At 49.0% G+C, this 16631-nt stretch overlaps 1 protein-coding gene across 1 annotated transcript; it reads right to left on the reverse strand.

Annotated features, from left to right (window-relative positions):
* Window positions 1-1933: 1933 nt before the first annotated feature.
* SLC35F6 (solute carrier family 35, member F6) lies at window positions 1934-15675 on the reverse strand. The gene is made up of 7 exons (XM_006835212.1): window positions 15632-15675; window positions 15505-15598; window positions 5397-5469; window positions 4494-4665; window positions 4048-4260; window positions 3372-3482; window positions 1934-2400 (listed from the first exon to the last, which is right to left on the reverse strand). The coding sequence occupies exons 2-7, from the start codon at window positions 15579-15581 to the stop codon at window positions 1934-1936; spliced, it is 1113 nt and encodes a 370-aa protein (XP_006835275.1). The 5' UTR covers window positions 15582-15598; window positions 15632-15675.
* Window positions 15676-16631: the final 956 nt, after the last annotated feature.

Genomic DNA, 16631 nt, shown 5'->3' on the forward strand with positions numbered 1-16631 from the left:
TTTATTATCTCTTTTAATCTTTATGCCTATCCTGAGGAGGCTGGTTTATTATCCCCATTTTATAGGTGAGAAGACCCAGAACTCTCAGCCGTCAAGTGATTGGTCTCCTGGGGTGTGCCCCTCCCCAACCAAATCTTATCATGAGCATCTCAAAAGTTTTCAAACCTTAAACATAGTCTGGCTTCAAATTAAGCCCAAATACATCCCCAGTACCCTCAGAGGTATGTCCAGGTTAGCACATAGGCTGGGGCACTTACAGTAGGGAGAGCAGCCCCAGAGCTTGATTATGGGTTCCTGGCTCTACTTACTAGTAGGGGCAGAATGGGAAGGGCATGGATTGAGCATCAAGAATCCTGACACTGCTGGTAACTGGCTGTGTGACCTTGGGAAGTTACTTTGCTTCTCTGGGCTTTAGTTTCAACAGAACAGAAAGTAGGAGACTTAGTGATTTCTACACTTTGATACAGTAGAGATTTTCTATCCAACATCTTAGATTCTACTCCCAGGTACAGTCCATCTTTTATTGTTTTTTTTAAATAAAAAACATTGAATACAATTTCCCTTTTTCTTTTAAAAAAGAATATCCAATATATTCTAAGGCCCCAATTTTTCTGGCAAGGCAGTTTTTCTGGCAAGTTGTATTGTCTACCATCCTCAGTCTCCATTCTTTTCTTTCTGGAAAATAATTAGAAGCTACAGAAACTGCCAAAGGGTGAGAAACACTAGAGCTATGAGCTGCTCAGCTCTGGGGCTCCTGATGCCAGTCCTTCCTTTTCAAGGAGGGGATATTGGGAGAACAGTAGTACCTGAGGCTTCTATCTCAGCCACAGGAAATTCCACCCCAAAGGCCCAGAGACCCAAGTGGTAGGTGAAGTCACTGGTTTGGAATCAGACTAATCCAGGTTGGGATACTGGCTCCATGAGGAAATAGTGTAACTTTTTCTGGGCCAGAGATTCCCCGCTGTACCCACCTCGGAAGGTTGTTAGAAGAGAACTCATGTTAAGCACTTAGCACAGTGCCTGGGATACTGCAGCTACTCTAGATGGCAGGTTTTACCCTAATCCCAGAGAGTTTCCTATGATCAGGCTGCTGGACTGAGGTCCATCGGTAACTGCAAAGGGAGCCCTCTTGTCCAGTAATTTACAATCGTGGGCCTCAGCTTCCTGCTCTTAAAATGGAAGTTGAAGAGTTAATAAAAACTGTCAAGAAATGCCCTGTGTGACAACCCAGGCAGGGGCCTTTGGGAGGGGGGCATGAGCGAGGACATCAAAACAGGCACTGGGGGAGAGCAGCACTGTGGGCTGAGGGGCATTTCCAGTGAATGGGCTTTCATGTGGTTGGTCAATACCACAGGCCCATAGAATACTTGGGCTAGAAGGCATCGAAGGCCATCAAGTCATTGCTATTTTACAGATCAGAAAACCGAAGCCCAGAGTGACCAGGTAACGTGTCAGGGAGCACATACAGTCTGTGGCAACGCTGGGCTGAAACCCACATCTCCTGACAGGGTTAGGGACTATCTTGATGGCTTAAGCTTACAAGTTTTAGGAAATACAGTGCTGAGTTCTGGTTTGAACTTGTTCATGGATTTCTCATCTTTGGAGACCAACTCTAGCTCATGATTCAGAAGGAAATATTTGGGTTGCAAATGAGTACAACTCAGCTTCTTGATGTAGCTCCAGTGCTGAGGAGGGGATTCGAGGGCTGGGGAGTCTGGCTGGAGGCCTTTACCATGTAGGTCTGAGGGGGCTTGGTAACACCGCCCTGGAGGTGGTGGGGAGAGAACAGGAAGACTGGGCTGCAGCTGCTCTGAGAGCCTGTGGGGAGATTGGGGTGGGGGGTGGGTGAGTCTCAGGGGCAGGGCACCTGAGGCCCACCAGCCTCAGGGTGCCGGAGGAGCATCCAGGTAGCAGTGGAGTCCCTATGGGAGGCTCAGCTAGTGTCATTGATGGTCTGGGTGCCGCCCAACAGTCTCTCATGCTCGCCCTCCTCTGCTGGGGACCGGTTCCGGGACAGGCGGACCAGTAGTGGGCGGTGCAGCCCATTGTACAGGGCAGTGCCCATCAAGAGGATGAAGAAGCCGAGGATCTGTAGTGGGTGGAAGGTCTCCCAGCCTAGCAGCAGGCTCAGCACCCAGATGACCACCGTACGCAAGCTGTCCAGCACCATGCGTGTGGTGGCGCTCAGTTCCTTGGTTACGCTGATGCCTGCAAAGTTGAAGAAGGCGATGCTACTGATGTTGCCCAGCAGTGCGAGGATGATGAGTGGTTGTCGGCCCATCTGGCAGAAGGCGTCCAGTGCATCCTCCAGTGACCCACGAGGGTTCCCACTGAAGGAGCCGGCAGGGATGTAGTACATGGGCACCAGCAGCAGGGAGAGGATCACGAAGCCAAAGAGGCCTGCAGGGGTGGAGGGAAACATGTCACACTGTTACTCTTTCCACTGCCAGCCCAAACGACCAGCAGGCCCACCTAAACAAGGGCTCCCCCAGCTCCTTCCTTTCAGTGCATGGCTCACTGCCAGCACCAGCTCCTCATCATCTCCATCAAGAACCTACGAAGACTCACTCAGCTGGGCTCCGGCTGACCCTTTCTCCACCTTAATCCAGGGGCTTGTTTGTTTTTTTTCTGTCTGGACTGGACCCAGAGTAAAAACTACATTTCACTTTATAATCCTGAATACACGTATGCCTGCTTGTGTACGAGCACACAATTTAAACAACAGATGTTACAAAAAACAGTATCTACCCTTACCACATACAATGGTCTCTGACGTTTCTAATTAATTCTAGTCATTAAAAAAAGTAAGAAAGAAACTGGTACATTTGAAAAAAACAAGTTTGAAAAAACCCTCTATTCTTTGTGTGCTACTGGTCCGTGACTAGAGACTTAAGCCGGAATGAAAATAAACACACTGCCCAGCTCAGAGTCTTACTGGGAAAAAACAACAATGGAAACACAGTTTGCTGAGTGGCATGGTTGACCTGGCTGATTTACATTCTCGGCAAGGACCAGTAACAAACAGTTCCCTGATGGACAGGCCCTGGCCACAGCCCACATTTGGGTAGCACCACAGTTTCCAGTTTTCAAAGCATAATTTGATAGTCACATCCCTGCTCAAACACCTTTTGTGGTTCTTCCCTGACTGTTACTTAAAGTTAAAATGCTCTTGTGTCTGATCCTCTGACCTTTTCCTATTTCCCCCCATGTAAAATAACTGGTTCCCAAACTCATAGCCAGCTCCCCACATCTGCTGAGTCTTGGGGTAGGGACGGCTTGCAGGCTATGGAGTTCAGTGGTTCCAGGCTGCCCGTGCAGCTCCTTGTGCTGTCATTCTGCAGCACCCTCCTCCTGTCCCCCCATGCTCGTACCCTCAGTGCCAACTGCCTGGAGCGGATGCACGTTGTGTTTGTAGACAAACTTCTCTTCCAGCACCATCTGGATAGCGACGATGATCTGGGCCATGATGATCAGCAGGTCCCCTGTGGGAAAGGAGAGGCCAGGGCTGCACTGAGGCTGGGGGGCAGGGCAGCTCCCACGGGGCCCTCATAGCACACAGCCACACTCGTTCCTTGGCCCCTAGGGCCAGGCCCCGTCACCTCTTTTTCTGCTTCTTTCATGAAAGGCTGAAGCTCTAGAAGGCCCAGAGACCTGTCTGTCTGTGAGCTCAGAATGGGGGAAGCAGGTCTTTTAGGAAACAACTGCCTTTGAGACAAGACAAGTCTGAGATGCTTGAGGGACTGTGAGGATTCCTGTGAGAATGGATGTGAGAGTATTGGGGCCCATGGTAAGGACTTAATATACGCAATTTCCTTTCTTCTCCCCAATCCAACAGCTTCTGTGTATTTACAGATATTGCAGCACAGCCCCCAACCCCTCGACACTCCTGTTAACTACTGTTCCCTCCGACAGCCCTATACCTCTTTGGTCTCCCCTACTGGTCACCTAAAAAGCAGGTGTCTGCCCAAACCACCTTTCCTCACATGTCCCCTCCCAGGGTCTTGCGCATGCTGGTTGAATGACTCTGCCCCTGAGCCTGTGCTGCACCTGTGATCACTTCACTGAGCTTGTGCTGGTCGTCGTGCTTGCTCAAGAGGTCTGCAAGGCCCACAACCACCAGCCCTGCGATGGTGGCAAGGATGCCCAGCCATTGGCTCAGCGCCAGCCTCCGCCCCAGGAAGGCCACTGAGAACAGGCCTGTGAATATGATGACGGCTCCCCGCAGCATCTGGAAGCTGGAGGCACTGGTCATGTTCAGAGCTGGGAGGAGGGGAGAGACGCGTAACGTTAGCACCTGAGGACACGGGCTGTTTGGTCTTACTATGTGCTGAAGACATGTCTAGCACATAGTAAGTGCTCAGTAAATCTTTGCTGAGTGACTCAGTGTGGGATGGTGTACATGTATGTGGGGGAGGGGTGGGGGGAAGATGGGGTGTGCTGGCTGCTTTATCCATGGGTCTCCTGAGCCCTCCCCAGCCTGGCCTGGTACTCACCCACATACATGATGCTGGTCCCGGTCATGTCACAGAGGGCTGGGGGCAGGAAAAGCAGGGGGTTGAAGGGCTGCTGGGGGTTCACGCTGGAATCTGGGTGCCTCTCAGCTCGACACCGGAGGAGCAAGAAGGCAGCCAGGCAGGAGAATTCTCCCAGGAACATTCCTACAGCCTGCAGGGGTGAGAGTCCTATGGCTTTAGAGTTGGAGGGAGCTTGGGGGATTCTCTTTAATATTTTCTTTGTTTTTGGGGTGGGGAGCACATAGCCTTTCTTTAAACAAGAGCCTCCTGGGAGCTCAACATGTACAGACAAGAACAGAACAGCTGTGGTAATTTGGAGAGCTGCTGCCTAGGTCTACTCATTTCCTGAAACACCTGGACAGCAACCCAAAGAACCCTGCCTGAAAACCACCAACCTGGCACACTTCTAGTTAAGTTCCAGATGGGAAAACCGAGGCCCAGAGACGTTGAAACTTATTTAAGGACACAAAGCAAGTTGCTGACAGAACTGGGATTGGCATCTGAGTCTCTCACTTCCCAGTCCAGCTCTAAAGGCTCTTCCATTTATGGTGCCTGCCTTGTCCAGCTGGGGTCTGGGCTCCTAGTGGATGAAGGGGGACAGGCTTTTGCTATTGGAATTGATGTTTTCTGAATGTGTTCAACTTGGACCTGGGGAGGGTTGGCCTCTCAGTGGCCAGGGCATGACCATCACCTGGACCTCCAACAGAGGGCTGTGCTCTCTGTCTCCTTCCCAGGGCCACCTTACACCCTGGTCTGCTTTGGTGAGTGTGGGAGAGAAGTGGACACCTCCTCTGGGAGCAGAGAAGGGACCATCCCTAGAAACAGCACTGTCTTCCAGGCCTGAGGCCTGTGAGGTACAGGAAGTGGGGAGAGATGGAGTACCTGGAGGAAAGGATGTTGGAAGGTGTGTTCCTTGCTCCCTCCACAGCCCTCAGCCACAAAGTTGTCCGCCCACCTGCAGCAGAGAAGGAGAAGGTTAAACTCTGGCTTCAATGCGAAGAGGTGTAGACTCTTTGGTGATCTGGCTGCAGAATGGAGCTCTCTCTGAAAGTCTCTACAGCAAGGAATCTTAACCTAGGATCCATTGACAGAATGTGAGGCGCTAGGAGCCTTCATTTCCACTAACCTCTCACTGAAATATAGCATTTCCTCTATGTATGAAGGTAGTACTGCAGTCCAGAGACTTTGTCATTATAGAAAACACAGCGAGTCTTACTATCACATGAGAGTTGCTAGACAGTGTGAAATATCTTTTGTACTCATCACTACCATAAAATTTCAGTAACTAGACTTATAACTTAATGTGTTAGAAGGATGTATTACTATGTCACAAAGTTACTTTTTTTTTTTAAGCTTTTATTGTGAACTGATAGATTACATGGGAGAACATCAGTTTTACACTCATCCTATCATATTTCATTTCATTGCAATGATTACAATCCCCTCTATGCATCGTCATTTACAAATTTACTTTTAAATGTTTACTTCAGCATAACTGGCTTCTTTTGCAATCCTGTCTCTTATTTACACATTTTAATAAGAAAGTTTCATGCCAGGCTTTGGCATGAAAAATATCATGCTATGGGGTTCTGGGACATGATTACCTGCTCAGCTCAGGTACCTGAACAGTTTGAAGGTTTACTAATGCTGACTCTGAAGCAGGTGGCACTCATTCGGCCCTACTGGAGCACTTTCCTTCTGTCACACCCAGAAAATGGAGACGATAGTGATGGCATGCCTCCTGCTAAGCCCAGACAGGAACCCTTTTCAGCACAGCACTCCCGGCAGCTCCTATGCATTATTACAAACTGCCTGCCATGCCTGCACTAAAGCCCCCTTCTCTAAATTTCGTTTTTGCTGGGCTCAGTACTGCACTCTGGAGTCCAATTTAACCCTCATTTCATCCGAAAACCCTTCCAATATTTGCAGACTTTTCAGCATTCTACTGAATTTTATCATCTCCTGACTACACAGAGCCAGCCTGACCTTGCCTTTCACTCCCCTGTGTGCTGACTTCAGGAAGGACTCTGGTGGGTCCAGGCTCAGATGGAGCTGGGCAGGGCTGAGACCTCCCCCCTCCCCCACACACAAAGTATTGACATCCTGTGTTAGTTGTTGACACAGACCTGACCATGCAAGTCACATCACGTTGGTGACTCAGGTCAAGCTTGCTGCCAACACAGACCCAGCAGTCATTTCCTGTGGGCCACTGACCTGCTCCCATTGCGCCATTCCAGACGTCAGAGAGAGTGGATGCCTCGTAAGTGTGGGACTCAGGACTTCTTAGTGAATGCTTTTCCTCCGTGATTTCAGTGTAGACATACACTGGGCCGCTGTGCAAGGCTCTCCCCAGTGCTATGTGGTAGGGACCAGGTGGTGCTGAGCACTGATGGTCTGGGTTTGACAATGATCCTGTCCAGCCCTGGCTTCTCTGGGTGGGGAACAGGGGGCTCTTCCCCACAGAGCAGGGAAGGGCATGCTACTCCTGGGCAGTTGGCGTGTGCCTGTTCACCAGCACCTGCTGAAATGGCTCTGCACCCTTGCACTGCTCTGTTCCGCTGAGTTGCCTCACCCGAGCCCTCCCAGAAGGCTCTTTCTACAGAAGCAAGCCAAGGTTCCAGAGCCTGCAGGCTCCCTCAGCTGGTGTGTGGTTCACACACACACCTCGTGTCCTGTCATGCCAGCAGTGGGGAGGACCAGCGTCATAGCAGTACAGGCCTGAAAGAGTGGCCACATCTACTCCAAGATCTGAACACATCCCAGGGTGAGAGGAGAAATCCACTCATCCCATAGCTAGAGACCCCTCCTGCTCCCAGACATGTGGAAAGACAGGGATAATCAGAGATCGGGGAGTGTGTGTGACCCTCACGAATAGTAAGTGTCAAAAGAGAGCTGAAGGGAGTGGAGAGGTTCTGACTTGACAGGCTGGGAAGTCAGAGAGCTATCTGGGCCCTGTGTAAGTCAGGGGACCTGATTGTAAGCAGTTCCAGTCCCAACTGGGCAAGGAAAGCAGCCCCACTAGTAAGCAGAACCCCCATCCCCACTCCCCGGGGTCCCGTTGCTGCCTCTGGCTCTTAGATTCCGGGCACGACAGGACACGAGGTATGCATGTGGGCCACTCAGGGGAACAGAGCAGAGGGGACAAGTGCAGAGGTCAAGCTTTAGCAAGAGTGCAGAGCCAGGCTGATGCTAGGGCTCCTCAAAGAGGGACAAGGGAAGTGCCTGGCAAAGGGAAGTGACAGTCAACCAGAAACAAAAGGCAAGATTTGTTTTTTCTTTCTGTGGAGGTGAATGGGGGATGTCATACCCACAGCAGACTGGTAGTGGTGCCACTAAACAGAACTCACCCTAAGCTGATTTTGGCAATGACAACTCATACCATATGGCTTTCGGGTTCAACCTTCACTGCAATTTGAAAGGCTGGGAGTACTGCACCCAGCTCCACCCACACCTCCCTATCCCCGGTTCCTCACACATACTATGGTTGTTGTAAAGTGCCATTGGGTTGGTTGTGACTCATGGCGACCCCATAAAGGGTTTCTGAGGAGCGCCTCAGTAGGTATAAACTGCTGACCTTTTGGTTAGCAGTTCTGTGCTTGTCCTACAGCACCATACCAGGACTCCCTGGCATGTAGTTGCTGTTGTTTGGTGCTGTCAAGTCAGTTCAGATTCACAGCAACCCTATACACAACAGAACAAAACACTGCCCACTCCTCGGCTATCCTCATAATTACAATGTTTGAACCCATTGCTGCTATCACTGAGGGCCTTTCTCTTTTTTGCTGATCCTCCATTTTGCAGAGCATGATGTCCTGCTCCTGATAACATGTCTGAAGTATGAAAGGTGAAGTCTCACTATACTGTTGTTGTTAAGTGCCATCGAGTGGGTTCCGACTCACAGCGATCCTGTATAGGATTTCCAAGAAGTGACTGGTGAGATACTAGCTTCGAACTAAGAGCATTCTGGTTGTACTACAGCCAAGACAGATTTGTTTGTTTTGCTGGAAACTCACAGTACTTTTAATATTCTTCTCTAACACCATAACTCAAATACATCAATTCTATGATCTTCCTTATTCACTGTCCAAGTTTCACAAGCATATGAGGCGACTGAAAATACCATGGCTTGGGGCAGGTGCACTTTAGTCTTCAAACTGACAGTTTTGCTTTTGAACACTTTAAAGAGGTCTTGTGCAACAGGTTTGTTTGATGCAATACATCATTTGATTTCTTGACTGCTGCTCCCATGAGTGTTGATAGTGGATCCAAGCAAAATGATGTCTCAGACAACTTCAATCTTTTCTCTGTTTATCACGATGTTATTTATTGGTCCACTTGTAAGGCCTTTTATTTTATTTACATTGAGGTGCAGTTTATACTGGAGGCTCTACTCTAGTTTTTGATCTTCATCAGTAAGTATTTTAAGTCCTCTTCATTTTCAGCAAGTAAGGTTATATCATCTGCAGATACATCACAGGTTGTTAATGAGTCTTTCACCTATCCTGATGCCACATTTTTCTTCATACAATCCAGCTTCTCAGGTTATTTGCTCAGCAGACAGAATGAATGAGTATGGTGAAAGGATATAACCCTGGCACACTTCTTTCCTGATTTTAAACCATTCAGTATCCACTTTTCTGTCCAAAGGACATTGTCTCTTGGTCTATGTACAGGTTCCTCTTTGCAATGTCATCCACAGTTTGTTACGATCCACACAATTGAAAGGCTTTGAGTAGTCAATAAAGCATAGGTAAACATCTTTCTGGTTTTCTCTGCTTTCAGCCAAGATGTCAGCAATGATATCCCTAGTTCCATGTCCTCTTCTAAATCTGGCTTGAAAATATTTGTTGAGTGAAATGAAACTTCCAGGCCCCTGCTAGCAAACAGGCCCATTCTGCAGGCCAGAGGCATTATCTCCCCAAGCCTTACTGCACAGCCTGGTGTAAGGTGCCCCCTGCTGGTGAACGTGCTGAGCCCAAGGCGAAGATCCTTGGATGGGGTTTGGGTGGGACAACTATCTTGCCTGTGGGCTGGGGTGCTTCAGGGGAGGGTTGGCTGCAGAGCTGGTCCTGCCTGTCCCATCCCCAGGCAGCCTTTGTTTTCTCCATGGTTTGGTTCTGCCTGAACAAGCGCCTGGGAAGAAATGCTGGCAGAGCTCCTGGCTGAGGAAACAGGATCCCTTTGTAGCTGAAGGTCTGGGGACAGGCCCACCGCTTAGAGGATTGAGTGTCAGCTTGACCTCCAAAGTTCCTTCTAGACCCAGGGGGAGAAGATGGGTCTCAAGAAGTCAGGCTTCAGGTCCTGGCCTGAGGCAGGTTTAGGCTCACTGCACGGGCACAGAAGGACAGCAGCTTTACAGAAATCCATTGTCGTCTAGGATTCTAATTCCCAGTGGCCCTACAGGACAGAGAAGAACTGTCCCCCAGAGTTTCCAAGGCTGTCATCTTGATGGAAGAGACTGCCTCATCTTCCTCCTGTGGAGTGGCTGGTAGATTTGAACCCCAGATCTTTCACTTATCAGCTAAGAGCTTACCCACTGCGCCGCCAGCCTCAAAGAACAAGAAGCAAATCTCAGCTTATTTACCTGGGGATGACAGCAACCATTAAAGTGAGATAGCACTTTGCTGTTTACAAGTCATTCCATAAACAAACACGTTTTTGTAGATGTACTGCTGACTGAGCACAGTCCTTGTGCGGGGCATCTGTGTTGGACATTTTAAGGGGGCTCTTACTTCAGCCTCACAAGGCCCCTCATTTTCCAGGCTTGGATGCCCAGGCGTGGTGGTGACAGCGGTGGTCAGGTACGTTCAGTCAACAAGGGACAGATCTCAGTTAGTGGCCAAGCTGGCGTGAGGTAAAGTTCAGAAAAGGCAGCAAGAGACAGGAGAGAAGACTTGGGCATCACAGACTGGACAAGTTAGTTTTCTCATCTATAAAATATGGGTGATGAGAACCGCACTGATGAATCATCAAACATTAAATAATATGAGGGAACTTCAAAAAGTCTGTAGAAAAATGGAATGAAAAGTTGATGGGATTTTCCCACAAACTTTTGCAAGCCCCCTCATATAAGATACGTAAGATCTGGCACATAACAGGTAGTCAAGACAAGTTCTTTTTTGCCTCGCCTCACTTTTTACACTTCAATGAGTAGGAACCACTTCCCCTTGTACTGGGGTCAGTGTGGCCCCAGCTCTGCTTAAAGTATACTGTTCCAGTCTGAAGTTTTTGGGAGAAGGTCCATTCTCTGGAATCTGAGGCAGTCATTCCCGCAAGGGCCTTAAGCTACTGCTCCTACGGTTCCCACAGAGCCACAAATGCTGAACTGGGGGAAGAAATCCAGCCATTGTCTCAAGAGATCCCTTGGTTGACAGGCGAGGAACCCAGGGGCCAGGAAGGGTTGAGGGACAAAGGGCTGGTCAGGTACACAGATAGGACCAGCACCCAGGATCTCCACACCCAGTTCCGGGCCCCTCTCAGGTCCTCTCATCACCTTCTTACTTAAGATTATTTCCCTTCTTCCCCCAGCTCAGGTCAGGAGAGGATGGGTTCTTCAACCTCTGCAGATTATGTATCCTGGGAAAAGTCATAGTCCCTAGGGTCTGCTGGCAGGGGTTAGCTCCTTTTAAGTAATTCCTGAGCTTGGAAACACTGGGAGGGTGGGAGGGCTTGCCTTCCTGGGTGACAAGCTATTCTCTGGCACATCCCTGGCCCCAAACTCTAAGCTACGTCAAACTCAAAGTTCAGCATGTGTAGGGAAGTGTGTGGGCTGGGGCGGGCAGAGAAACACTGAGGAAGTGGCTGATGTCCCTGGCTCAGATTAGCTGAGTGGCCAGTCCCTGCAGAATCTCTGCCATTTCCTCCTGCATCTCCAGTTCATCAGGCCCAGTGAATCAGCTTCTCCTTCTGCAGTGGCATCTAGGGAAGGGCCGGGCTGGCTTCACTTTCTGGAGTGTCATACTGAGCGGCCCTGGTGATAAATGTTGATGAGCCCTTTCATCGCTAAGGATTAAAAAACCTTCCTTAGTTGATCCTACACTGTAGCTGGGAAGGAGGTGGACACGGTTATCATTCCCATTTTACAGATGAGGAAAACGAGGCTTGCAGAGGGTAGGTCACTGGTCTAATGCAACGGCTCCTAAGCCATGTGCTCTCTCCATTCCATTATGCTCTCCTGGTTTAAGGCTTTCTTGAGCTGCCCCCAACACCCCTTTGAACTAACTTTCCTATGCCAGCACAGAGAATCCAAGCGTTGGTGCAGCTGTCAAGGTAAAAGTTACAGCTAGCACAGATAGGACAGTGAGGGCTTCTTCCCTAAGAGAAGCCTGGTGCTCCCAGGCCTCCTGCCACTTTGCTGGAACAGGGCCCAGAAGTCAGGGGAACTCATTCCCATTTTCCTCCTGGGCTGGGTGGGTGGCACAGCCTGCAAAAGTAGCTTAGGACAGGAGATGAGTCTTATCTGACTCTTGATCTTTTTACCCAGCGGAGTCTAGTTGGATTCTAGCAGGAGACTGAGGCTCCAAAATGGTACAATTCCTATTCCAGGCATGGGCTCAGGCTGACATCCCTAAGCAGTGCCAGAGGAGGAGAAATGCTTTGGTATCAATGAGATGTGTCAGCAGAAGGTCCCAGTGAGGGGGTGAGAATATACCCACAGAAAGGAGAAACTGTTTGTTGAGGCCCAACATTGGGAACAAGTGGCTTTTCCTCCTGCAAGAATGTGACCTTCAGCCCTATCCCAGCTAAGGCAGGTCAAGCTCCATGCAGCCAACCCAAACTTGCTGAGTGGGCACTGTGGCCTCCAGAAGTGGAGAGCTGGGCTTTGCTCCTACCCCAGCAGGCAGCACATGCTTGTACTTCCTCATCCTTTATTTGTATCCTTCAGAGAAACCCAGGAGGGAAACACTGTTATGTTCATTTTACAGGCAAAGGAACTTCAAGAGGCTATGGGAGGCTCTGAATCTGAATGCTGGGGAAAACCAAACAGGATGACAGACTCCTTGGGCTGCTGCTGACTCCCAGAGGATGGGCACCCTGTAGGCAAGGTGGATTATAACTACTGATAGAGGCTTGTTGGCACTTGTCTAGTAGAAGAGGGCCTTCTAAATAGTATAGTATTAAAAGAATAGCACTGAATTAAAACCACAAGACCTGAGTACTAATCCAAGCTCTGACACCCACCAGTTGCTTCATGAAATGAAACTTTTCTTGGGGCCTTAACTGTAAATTGTGGGTATTAGACGCGATAATATTTAAGTTTTAACGACTTTGTTGTTGTTAGGTGCTGTCAAGTCGGTTTTGACTCATAGCAACCCTATGTGCAACGGAACAAAACACTGTCTGACCCTGAGCCATCTTTATAATTGTTCCTGGATTTGAGCCCACTGTTGCATCTGACAATTCTACCTGCTCTGAATAATGACTGAAGGAGTCCCCAGCCTCATGCCCATTAGTGGTTAAAAGCATAGATTCTGGACATGTTTACTCAAATATAAATTCTGCCACTTAGGAGCCAAGTTGAATTTAAGCAAGTAATGTAATTTTCCATACCCAGGTTCTTTACCCAGTGATAATGAGTTACGAGTATCTACCTCAAAAGGTTATGAGCAATCACTAAGTTAACACATGAAAGGACCTGGCAAAAAGTAGATGTGTATCAGGTGGTCATCACTGGCTGGGACCCCACTCTTGTTTGTGTGAACCTCCTGGAAGTTGCAGGTCAGAAATGCGGTTTCACTATGATCACATACATCAGGATGTATGCAGCTGCTTTCCACATGCTCTTTCCGAGTGCCCGCCTACCAATTTGGTCTTATGACATTATTTAGGGTCAGATACTTTTTTTTTTCTTATGTTAACATGACTTTTATTTGATCAGAAGCAAAGATGAATATTTGAAAAAAATAAAAAGCACAATCTAAATGTAAGATACTGTATTGAATTTGAATTTACATCAATAACATTTTTCTCCACATAGTTTTATCAGCTAAGAAGAGTTGTTAGAGTCATCTAGAAATCTATCCTAAAGGATGGGATCATAATCAATATAATTTCTACATTAATGGGAAAGGTTACTCCTACAACTCCTAAAAATCCCAAGATCCTAGAAAGGAGTAAGGGAAAACTGTGGAGATACACTCTTTGTGATCAATTTTCATCCTTCTTTTGGTGGGTAGGGGTCTTTCAGGGTCTAATTCTGGGGCTCTTCTCAGGTTGAGGAAGTTCCTGAGAAGCACAGGGCAGAGGACTTGATCAAAGGTTGGGTCATCAGCAGGCCTCCAGGGCAATGCCTCTGGGAAACACAGATCCCCCGCCTTCCTACCAGACAAGTTTACAGCTTTTTAAGGAAGGAGGTTAATGAGCATAGTTTTCCCTACAGTAACTGACCATCTCAACTCTTGTTGGGGACAGCTAATCCTGGCTGACTTAGTAAGCACCTGATTGAGGCCTAGGCTATAGAATGGATGGATGGAAGAAGGTTTGTTGTGTTATGTTGAGATTCCAAACCAGATGAGAATCCTGAGGTTAGGTCTCCTTTACAGCGAACAGCTCAGCAGAAGGATTGATGTGACCCTTCAGGAGGCTGCAGGTGCCAGGAGACAGCACCTCTCCACACAACCCAGCTGGTCAGCTCTACCACTCGGACCTCCACCGGGATCTGCCCTCCCTTTAAGAAGAAGACATTGTGATTGTCATGCCTGTACATTATCTGTTTTCTCCACCTCAGAATGTGAGCAATGCAAGGGCAGGGACTTTCTCTTGGTCACTTCTGCCTCCTTTCCTGAGCCTAGACAGTGCCTCACACATTCTGAACCATCTCTCACCAGTTGCTTTTGGAGTCCAAGTGTGGCGCTATAGAATAATAACTCGACTGCAATGTCAATTTGATTGCAAGTTCGTAGGTTCAAATCCACCAGTTGCTCCTCAGAAACCCTATACAGAGTGGCACTCCACTTAACAACAACCACCTCCTAGTTCATGCCATCACTATGAAGCAGTCTTAGTTTTCTTTTCTAAGTAGTTTTCTTTGCACCAAACCACCCTTTTTGCTTTATTTTTATTGTGGTTTGGATGAATGTTTACAGAGAGTGTTAGTTTTCCATTCAACAATTCACACACATTTGTTTTTCGTGCCATTTGTTGCAATCCCTTCCATGTAACAGCATTCTTCCCACTTCCTACTTGCATTCCCCCTACTTCCTACATGCATTCCCCCTTCCCATTCATTCTTCTTTTCTGTTCCTCCTGCCTTCTGGATTGTGTTACTGGGTACATGTCCACCAAACTACTCTTCATGTTGTCCACAGGTAAATCACACTGGCTCCAGCCAACCACCCCCTCTCCCCGCCACCGCAACCAATCCACTTTTAATATGTCACTCCTCTTACAACCTAACTGGAATCTGCCCTTGATGCCTGGCTCCACAGGAAATTGTGCCCAAGCTTCAATGTCCAGTTCTGACCCCTTCTCCATGAGAGGCCCATGGGACACCCTCTTCTCTGCCGCTGTAACCCATCAAGCTTACTGGTTACTGGGCCTGCACTGCCTCCACTTTAGCTCTTAACCTGCATGCACAGGCTCCTGGTCCACAGCTCCAAAAAGGCGGAGCTCTGGCAGAGACTTCGAGACGTCAATGCTGACAAGGACTGTGGGGAGGGAGTAGTCCAACCCTCGCATTTAAAAAGGAGGAAACTGAGGCGCAGAGACGGGAAATGACTAGTCAAGATTAATTACAAGGCGACTGAAAATCCGTGCTAGGGCTAGTGTTGGTGATCCGGGCGCGGCCCATCTCCCTATTTCCCCAGCCCTCACACTCTCTGCGAGGTCTGTCCATAAACCGTGCGAACGGACCAGAGAAACCGAGTGAGCCGACGAAGCGACGAAAGGCGAGCTACAAAAAGGAAGAGAGAAAGGTGCGTGGAGGTCGTCCGCGCAGGCTGCAGCATGCCTGGCCGAGCCCCCCTCCTCCCCCAGGCGGGCCCGGACTCACTTTGCCGAGAGCGTGTTGATGGAACCGGTGACAAGCATGAGCCCTGCCAGGAACAGCTGGTACCTGGTCCAGGCCATGATAACAGATGCGGGTTCTCGAAACAACCCGGACCCCGCAACCTCGGCACTTGCTCGAGTCAGCAACTCCCGACCCGGTCACCCGGGGGTCTCCACACGAGCGCTTCCGGGCCGGGTGTCATGTGACCCGCGTGCCGGCCCCGCCCCGCGCCGGCTCGTCCCGCCCCTCGAGAGGACTCCAGGCTCAGTCCATGAGCCGCTGTGTTCTCCCGTGGCGTGGTTCCCTAAGGGTGACTCTGGCCAGCCACGAGTCCACGTTTCTCCGTTTGTAAAAGGGGCTGTCGAGACGATGCAATGAAAAGTGAATGTTAGAGCGATCTATAAGCTGTTCAGAAATTATGAAGGGTGAAAGGAGACAGTCTGAGAGGTTGAACTGAAGGATGTCGTAGACCGACCACAAAGGAAAAAGGTGTAGTGTGGAAATTTCCCCTTTACAGGGCACATCTTCCAGAAAACTGGCATAGGAACCTAATTCTAGCTCCTAGGAAGATAACTTTTTAGCTGAAAAATTATTTGTGAGTTACAGTCGAGTAGATTCTGGCTCATAGTGATCCCACGTGTTTCAGATTTGAAGTGTTCTCCGCATTTCAGTGACTGTTTAGAAAATAGAGTCCAGGCCTTCATCCTGAGATGCCGCTGGGTGGACTTGAACAGCAGTTAGCCACCAAGTATGTTAAATATTTATACCACCCAGATTCCTACCTGGAGACATTAGATGGAGAGAAGCCAAGTGATTTTCTAAAGTTCATGCTAGTCAGTGATGGTTGTGCATGTTTGGTCCCAGAATTTTGTCTCACAGCCATTCTACCAAGCTCTGTTCACTGCTTGGTCAGGGACTCCCCCAGAGGTATACATCACAGAAATATTGCTGCTAGGCTTGGAGAGGATTATTTTGCATTTGAAATCATATTCCTGGTTGTCAGGCCCCAGGCCCTCCTTTCCTCTCCTTTCCCCCAGGGTCTGCACCCTATCTGGAAGGCAAGACCCTTCTGGAAGTGGCTTTATACCTAGCTGCTACATTTCCCCTATTACTTCAGTTCTAGGGGATGT

The sequence above is a fragment of the Chrysochloris asiatica genome, unplaced genomic scaffold, assembly GCF_000296735.1.
Source record: "Chrysochloris asiatica unplaced genomic scaffold, ChrAsi1.0 scaffold00016, whole genome shotgun sequence".
NCBI classification, from domain to species: domain Eukaryota; kingdom Metazoa; phylum Chordata; class Mammalia; order Afrosoricida; family Chrysochloridae; genus Chrysochloris; species Chrysochloris asiatica.

Excerpts from the sequence above, each read along its gene's own strand:
- SLC35F6 (XM_006835212.1), bottom strand. The coding sequence starts at position 15,581 with ATGGCCTGGACCAGGTACCAGCTGTTCCTGGCAGGGCTCATGCTTGTC. Across the intron at positions 4,666-5,396 it reads TCCAACATCCTTTCCTCCAG|GCTGTAGGAATGTTCCTGGG; the intron begins GTACTCCATCTC and ends TCACCCCTGCAG. Across the intron at positions 4,261-4,493 it reads GACCAGCATCATGTATGTGG|CTCTGAACATGACCAGTGCC; the intron begins GTGAGTACCAGG and ends CCCTCCTCCCAG.